Source organism: Chiloscyllium plagiosum, chromosome 5 (assembly GCF_004010195.1).
Source record: "Chiloscyllium plagiosum isolate BGI_BamShark_2017 chromosome 5, ASM401019v2, whole genome shotgun sequence".
NCBI classification, from domain to species: Eukaryota; Metazoa; Chordata; class Chondrichthyes; order Orectolobiformes; family Hemiscylliidae; genus Chiloscyllium; species Chiloscyllium plagiosum.
The window spans coordinates 30154658-30162956 of NC_057714.1; the positions used below are offsets into that span (position 1 = coordinate 30154658).

The window sequence follows — 8299 nt, forward strand, 5'->3', positions numbered from 1 at the left end:
AGAATGTGCAAACTCCACACAGAGAGTCGCCTGAGGCGGGAATTGAACCCGGGTCTCTGGCGCTGTGAGGCAGCAGTGCTAACCACAGCAGTCTACTTCTGCTTCTAAGTCTCAAGATCTAAAAGATCTAAAAAGATGGTGGTGACACAGGTAAGAAACTCAAAATTGTGTTCTTGTTTGGTATCACCAAGGGTTTATGGGAGGCACGGTGGCACAGTGGTTCGCACTGCTGCCTCACAGCGCCAGAGACCCGGGTTCAATTCCCACCTCAGGTGACTCTCTGTGTGGAGTTTGCACATTCTCCCCATGTCTGCGTGGGTTTCTTCCGGGTGCTCCAGTTTCCTCCCACAGTCCAAAAATGTGCAGGTTAGGTGAATTGGCCATGCTAAATTGCCTGTAGTGTTAGGTGAGGGGGTAGGTATAGGGGTATGGGTCTGGGTGGTATACGCTTCGGCGGGTCGGTGTGGACTTGTTGGGCCGAAGGCCCTGTTTCCACATTGTAAGTAATCTAATCTAAAAAAATCAGCAGTTGAGACACAGGAGAGAACCATAGATAACTCTCTGGGGATTCCAGAACTGATGTACAGGAGTGGAAAGATAAACCATTGTAAAATATTGTTACAACGACTGAAAACCAGACAAGTACCACATATTCCATGTGATATCAAAATAACTATATCAGTGCTACAGGTTAAACTTTAATGTCCAAAATGGCTAAGTGAAAATGTCATCCTTATCTTGCGCTATCGAGGTAATCACTATTGCTGCGTGATAGTTAATAGTTTTATTCATTTATTCATTTGTATGGCAATTCTCATCAACATTCCAACCAATCCTGCCTGGTCTTCTACATTTTCTAGCCAGTGGAGAGTTCCTGAATTGAATTCTTCCTGGCCATGCTGACAAGCTTCGATGTGGGGACAGAGAGAGCAGGAAGGGATGGAGGTTCACGTGGTGAGGTAAGTGCAGCTTTAAAAATAATGGAAAACAAACCAGCCTCCATGGAGCCAGGCATTGTAAAGGACTGGAAAGGTTACCATGAAGGGCTCCTGTTCTCAACCCCTCCTCTTGCATGAGGCACGGTGATCCTCAAGTTAAACCACTACCTATTGTCTCTCTCCCTCTAACGAGTGAGCATTCCTATGGTCTGGTAAGATTATGGCAAATTTTCAAGTTGCAGCTACTACTTTTGTTTTCATTAACATAGCTAATAATTAGCAAAAAGTAAGTATCCTATGACAATAGTTTTAAATTCTGTCACAATATTTTATAAGTTGCCTGCCAGCAATGCTTTTACATCTTTCTTGTAGCAATAACAAGCTTTTGACTTTTTAATCTAGAGTTTTAATCTAATGTTCAGCATTTCTAGGCAGCACCCAGTCGTTGGACCTCCGATTCTCTTGGAACCATGCTGCACAATCTCTAGATAAATTGAATAACAACAGTCAAAAGAGAATCTTTGGGCTGGATTTAGTCCTACCATCACCGATGGCGCTGCAAATAGTTGAAATCTGACACTAGAAAGATATGGTCACTCCAGCCCATTACACAATGGTAAGTTCATGAATGCAGGTAATGTAGGCATTCTGCCAGATCACGTAATGGGGAGGAGTCTGATGTTGGGAAGGCCTCGTCACCTATCTCCAATCCTGGATCTGGTGCCACATTTAACGAGTCAAAAAGGGTGGCACTGGAAAAGCACAGCAGGTCAGGCAGCATTCGAGGAGCAGGAGAGTCAACATTTCGGGCATAAGCTTTTCATCAGGAATTTGGAAGGGGGAAGGCAAATGAAAGAGACAGACAGCCCTATGTTACAGCTGCAATTCAGAGTATAGGAAGCCTATAAATTGAATTGTCCAACTTTTAAATCTCAATTGCTATCAAAACAAAACATTTTCCAAAGTCCAAGTGGAACAGTCCTCCAGCTTTATACAAAGTTCAATCGGAGGGATCAACACTTTTCCAAGATGTCTCCATCCAGCCAACTTGTCATCTCATGGTTTTGCTTGCTGCATGACCTCCTTCACACTGCTATCTGCTGATGGGCACAAGGGACCAGCAGATATGGTCAAGGTAGTGTGCAGAGGACAGCAGGTGTGACCTTCATCTGAGGCACATGATTCAGCCCTGGTAAAGAATCAGTGACCTCCTCCATACTGTGAGAATGAGTTTGAGAGCCAGACTACCAATAAATGTGTGTCAGAGAAAGAGGGGACTTTTATTTGAATGCTATCCTTTAAAATGAGGTGGAATAACTTAGTTGACAATTAAAAATTTAATTCTTTTTTTCAAATCAAGTCAAGTTGGTCAACAAATGGCAATTAGGAGAAAGTGAGGACTATAGATGCTGGAGGTCAGAATCGAGAGTGTGGTGCTGGAAAAGTACAGCAGGTCAGGCAGCATCCAAGGAGCAGCAGAATCGACGTTTTGGGCATAAGCTCTTCTTCAGGAATCATCCTGATGTAAGCTTATGCCCAAAATGTTGATTCTCCTGCTCCTTGGATGCTGCCTGACCTGCTATGCTTTTCCACCACTACATTATTGACAACAAATGTCAATGTATGAATTAAGATTTTCAATGCGACTTTGAGCAATCCAAATTGCTTCAAAAGACAAATTATGCATATGATGTAGAATACGTGAATAAGGTCTAGTCAATAAGAAGGAAAAATCTCATTGTAATCTATTTGTAATTTTATAATACTCACCCAACTCACTGTATGACCTGTCCAACCATTAACCAAATCTCAGTGAGATGTTTACACATGCTAGAACCCTAGTCTTCAGGCATGAATGGCAAAACATTAACGTATGGTACAAATTTGGACCCGTGTGTTTTTTGTTTCCTAATTTCAATTTCTATTTTTAGACAACTTCCGATCACACATCCCAAGAAGACTGGATATCCCTGTCTTCAGTGGCATCGCAAATACCATTCCTTTTTTAGACAATAGTGAACATGAAATGCAGCGGGAGAGGAACTGAAATGAACAGTTCCTGTTTTGCAATTCTCGAGGGCAGCCAAGCGACCACAATCTACTCCATTTAGATGAAAGCTGATTAAATCCACCCAAACAAGACAAGCAGGTTAGTTGAACGGCTGACTACCCTAAAACTGGAGTCATGACCTGGATGGTAGTGAACACTTGTTTTTCAAGCTTGAACAATCAGGAATCCCTTTTTACGCATGAATTCAGTGTAATAATAACCCATTAAAAACCATATGACAAAATATTAGAAGGAAATTGTATTGGATATTGGTACATGTACATTTTAATGGACTACACTGAAATTGACATTTTCTTCTAAACAGAAAGCTGCAGAGCCAGTAATTTGACCTCATACATACAAAACTTGAAATGAATATTTCTAATGCTAGTATGTGACAGATGATTATAAATGCAGTCACAACAAGAATATTTACTGACAATTTCAATGAACTGATCCATCTGAGGGGAAGAAAACTTTAATTGATCATTTTTAATTGTTTGCATACAAGTATTGCAGTCAATAATAAATAGCCAATCAAGATATTTTCCATGAAATAAATCTGTTCAATAAAATTGCTTACTTGTCAGCATTGATTGCTAAACCAAGATCTCTCAGATGGCATATTACAGCACCAACAGTCTAACAATAGATGTATTCTACATTGTGATGATAAATAAAAATGAGGGAACAACAACTAAGACAGTGGCAAGTGTACAAAAGGCTTTTCACAAATTTCCATTAGCTACATAGAAGAGAAACTTTCATACATGCTGCAAGAACAGATATATGAACTAATTAATAAAAAGTGATTAATGCTGAAGAAACATATTTTGCCAACATTATTCATCTTCCACTCAAAGAGAAATAACATTTACACTGTACGAGCGGAGAGTACTGATTTTGTTTTAAGTCTGTCTATTTGGAGATTGTATGACCGCTTTCCATAGCCTTCCCATTCTGAGGTGGGATTTAAACCTAGCCTTCCTTGCCCAGAGGTAGAGACATTACTACTGTGCCACAAGACACTCAGAACTCCTTGTATACTTTCAAAAAAAACTACCTATTTGAATAATCAATGACACATTTTTTAACAGCTGAGACTTGATGCTGTATTTTCTCTCCCAAAGGTAGGGCCACTACCACACTGCACAAAAACACTAACCTGGAAAGTGCTGATTGATTGACAAGTGGACTCTGATTGGTAGAGATATTCCCATGGAGAATGCACAAGTTGGACAATGACTGACAGAGACAAATGTATTTTTTTAAGCAATAATCAAGTTCTTCTTGATCAAATGATGTAAATAAGTGGTTAGTAAGGGATGCAACCCAAAAGTAAAATGGTTTCTTTTACCTAAGCAGTATAGTATTGATTCAGTGCTGTGTGATAGTGTTTCATTAAAATAGAAATATTGCATTCTCAATTATTTTCACTTAGCATCTTTAGGACTCTGACCACTGAACCCATTTATGCCCCTTTCCTGGACCATGGAACCCCCATGACCATAGCGAACTACCCAATCCCCTGAACATTTCATCAACCTGACTACCCATCTCAAAGCACTCATTCATCTACCAAATCACTCACATAACCATCATCCATTCACTCATATTAGAACTGAGTGTTTAAACCCAGCATGTCCAACCTTATCCCAGTGGAGCATCCCAAGGGATGCTTCACTGCACGTTTCTGTGAAAGCCATACTCTGAAGATCCCAGAAGAAAGGAACATCAGAAATAACCCAATTAGCATCTCCCAAGCAGCAGCAACACTTTCACCATGTTTGTTCATCTGTCAACAATACATTCATAAAGCTGCTGGACAGATCCCAACCAAATTTGGCACACACATTGGATAGTGTCCTCAGCGACAGTCTGGTTAGTTTTCCAGATCCAAATATAGATCCTGGAATATTTTAAAGAATCCATTAACATTCAGAGATAAAGTGAATTGACATTTTTAAAATTAATATGATGGGCTGTTTTAAGACTTTCATCACTGAAGGCAGACAGAGGTAATATTTTCAACCAGTTTGTTAATCTATAAACAAACTCTCTCAAAAACTAAAAATTGATTTGTATCAAATCTTAACATACAGCTAGACTATGGTTCAAGAAAAAAAATGTTACTTTTTATTTCACAAGCAAACAGATTCTGGAATTATTTAAAAGATATCCAGAGAAAAAGTGATTTGATTTTCTTTTACAAGCTGGGGGTTGTTTCAACTGTTGTGGTGGAATTTATCACAGCTGACAAACAGAGTGTTTTTAGGACAGATTGTTGGATGTGATTCGGTCAGTAGCCTCCACAGTGCAATATATGTTCAGAATGAAAGTATTCCTTTTTGCCAGCTTTGTAGTTGTAGTATATCAACTAAACAGGGAACAAGTCTCAGGAAGAACTGCATAAGTGTAATAAATAGAGTTAGCACAACATAAAGGATGTATGCACTCTATTGAGTGGTCACGACACTTGTTAGGTAGCTAAGTCGAAGCTAAATGAATACTTCACAGAATTATTACTAGTTTGAAATTCTAGCATTTTGACAATTATGAAGGCATTTTTAAAATTAATATAGTTTTGTATTTTTTTGCGTTCACAGTTAGAAATGTCAGTGACATTCAGCATTTAGCCCTCCTCTCTCCCTCAAGAGTACAACACAGGGTGATATTTTATTCTGCATTAACAACGTGTTATAGCCTTGAGTTTTATATTCCTCACACCAACCAGTCTCCACAAGTGAGGTAGCCAATTAGTAGAGCAGCAAACTTCGCCATCCAATCAGTTTGCACTGGATTCAGACCAATGTCCCCAAGGTTGAAGGAGCCTGTGCAATTACATTTTGCCTCTCAGTCCTTCACCACAGAATTTTAATACATAAAAATCTGATAAGAATTGTAATTAGTCTGTAATATGCTTTGACCAACTACATATTACTAGCATTATGTATTTAATTCTGAGCTGTTTATGATGTCATAATGTTGTTGCCACCTGTTAAAGGAATTGTAACATGCAAGTACAGTATTTGAGCAAAATATTAGAGCTTTTGTAGTTGTAAAAATACTATACATGCTGACATAGAGAAAGCTGTTGCAATTTTGCAGTAAATAGAAAACCAAGGACACTTCCCACTCACGGGACCGCTGCTATTATTTTTAGATACCAGTAATATTGTGGAACAATCTAATAGTTCAGACAATACATGTTTGAGTGACCTTCAATTTTATCATCAAAATCCCTTCAATTTCAAACTGAGCTCTATCCCAGACAATATTTTGCAAAAGTATTTTTGCCTTCAGTACTGAGCTACCAGTCATGCTGGGCAGCATGCAAAACTACAAAGTTACATTTGTTTTAAGCAATTAAATAACCTTTACGATGTTTATCACAAGGTACAAGGTATGTTTCAAACTAATAGAATAATCAAACTCTCCTGATGGATTCAAACAATAGTAATAAGATTGTAAACTTTGAGTTTTCCTCAAAACATTTCCGTACATCACTGGAGATTAAAACGGTTTAAAAAAACCTCTTTATTACCTGAGCCTGTATTTATGTTCCACCATCAGTAGAAAACAATCTACTTGTAAAGACATGATACCTGTCAGCAAATTACGACTCCCTGCTTCATATTATGCTGTTCAATGTAATGTTGCCTCTTGAATATTGTAACAGAATACCTAGCAATATAATGATCACATCTCCTCATAAATGTGAAGCATTTTTGCCCTGTATTGTTCTATTACAGTATGAATTGTAGAATTGTACAATTACCACATCAGCCTGCTTCTTCTTGAGGTTCAATCCATTTTTCAGAAGTGCAGGTAGGTCTCTTATCTTCTGCTTTAATTGTCCTTGCCCCTTTACATTTCTGCTCCATTTTAAAGCAGCTAAAAGTCCAACTTCTGGGACACAGAAACTGCCAGGAATATCAGTCGGTTGAGCCATTCTCTCACAAACTGGCACAGATACTCATTTTTCCTGTACTGCAATGTAGTTCAGTTTGCAGCTGAGTCCACTGTGTTCTGTTTGATAAGCTGCAGTTTTACGTACTCCACCCAGCCATTTGCCTTCTGCTGTGCATATAATCTGCATCTGCATTGTATATCGCATACTGAATGAGGTCATCTACAGGTGCAGGATATCCCATTATGCAATGTTTCCTCTTTTCCATTGTAAACCTCCAGTGCTCCAGAAAGGTGGTTTCTGTCTCAATTTCTGTTTCATACAAATCTGAACATACACAATTAATAATTAGATTGTCACATCTGAGGCTTTGCAGTTGAAAACAATGTCACTGCTTTTCGACAATGCAGTGCAAACTCACAAAAAATTAATCGGTACATATTGAAATTTAGGTTATATTCCTCTTACCAGATACTTAACAAAAAAAAGAATTTCTAAACTGCAATCCTTTTGGCTGTGTTTTGATCTTTAACAGGGTTCTACAATCTCCAGAGACCACAGTTAATATTTTTTGTGTCTCAGATTTATCTTCCTTTATTAATTTATTACTTTAATGCAAATAATTAAACAATAGAAGTATTTAACAATAATTAATGAATATTCAAATGCTTCATTTGCTAGTTACACAATGTACATTTCTTCCTTCTGTCAACAAAATAATAAATCCTTTGCTCTGTTATTTTGAGATTTTAAGACCTCTGTTTCAACAACAACATTTATTTATATAATACCTTCAATAATAGTTAGCTATTAATGTTCTTTGTTACTTGTGCCAAGTGACTGTTCTATTATTTAATGACAAGCAACATATAAAAAATCATTTCGCCACTTCACTTCTTATAAAGGTAGACAACCCTTTATCCAAAATCTGAAAAGCTCTGAAATCCAAAACTTTTAGTGTATGTGGAACATCATTTTGGCGTGCGAACAGGTGACCCAACTCCAAACCCACTCGAACCACGTGACGCAGATGTGACACGGCTACATGGCCCAGCACTGGCAGGCATCAATTGTGTCTCAGTGCTCGTACTATTCACACGTGTGTCTGCTGTTAGGTAATTTTTTTTAATTTCACTCTGAAAATGTCATTTTTCCCAAAATCCAAAAAGTTCCGAATTCCGACAAACAACTGGCCCTTGAGGATTTGGAGGAGAAAGTGAGGTCTGCAGATGCTGGAGATCAGAGCTGAAAATGTGTTGCTGGAAAGGCGCAGCATGTCAGGCAGCATCCAAGGAACAGGAGAATCGACATTTTGGGCATAAGCCCTTCTTCAGGAATGAGGAAAGTTTGTCCAGCAGGCTAAGATAAAAGGTAGGGAGGAGGGACTTGGGGGAGGGGCGT

The 8299-nt window shown here is 38.5% G+C and overlaps 1 protein-coding gene across 3 annotated transcripts in view; it reads right to left on the reverse strand.

Annotated features, from left to right (window-relative positions):
- LOC122549783 (rap guanine nucleotide exchange factor 5-like) overlaps positions 1-7045 on the reverse strand; it is a 177879-nt gene extending 170834 nt beyond the window's left edge. For 2 of the 3 annotated variants that reach the window (XM_043689810.1, XM_043689809.1), the window contains exon 1: positions 6767-7045. In XM_043689810.1, coding sequence (XP_043545745.1) covers positions 6767-6940 — 174 coding nt within the window. In that variant the 5' untranslated portion in view covers positions 6941-7045. The remainder of the gene's footprint in view (positions 1-6766) is intronic. The other variant, XM_043689811.1, reaches the window with a different exon arrangement.
- Between the last annotated feature and the right edge of the window lie 1254 nt (positions 7046-8299).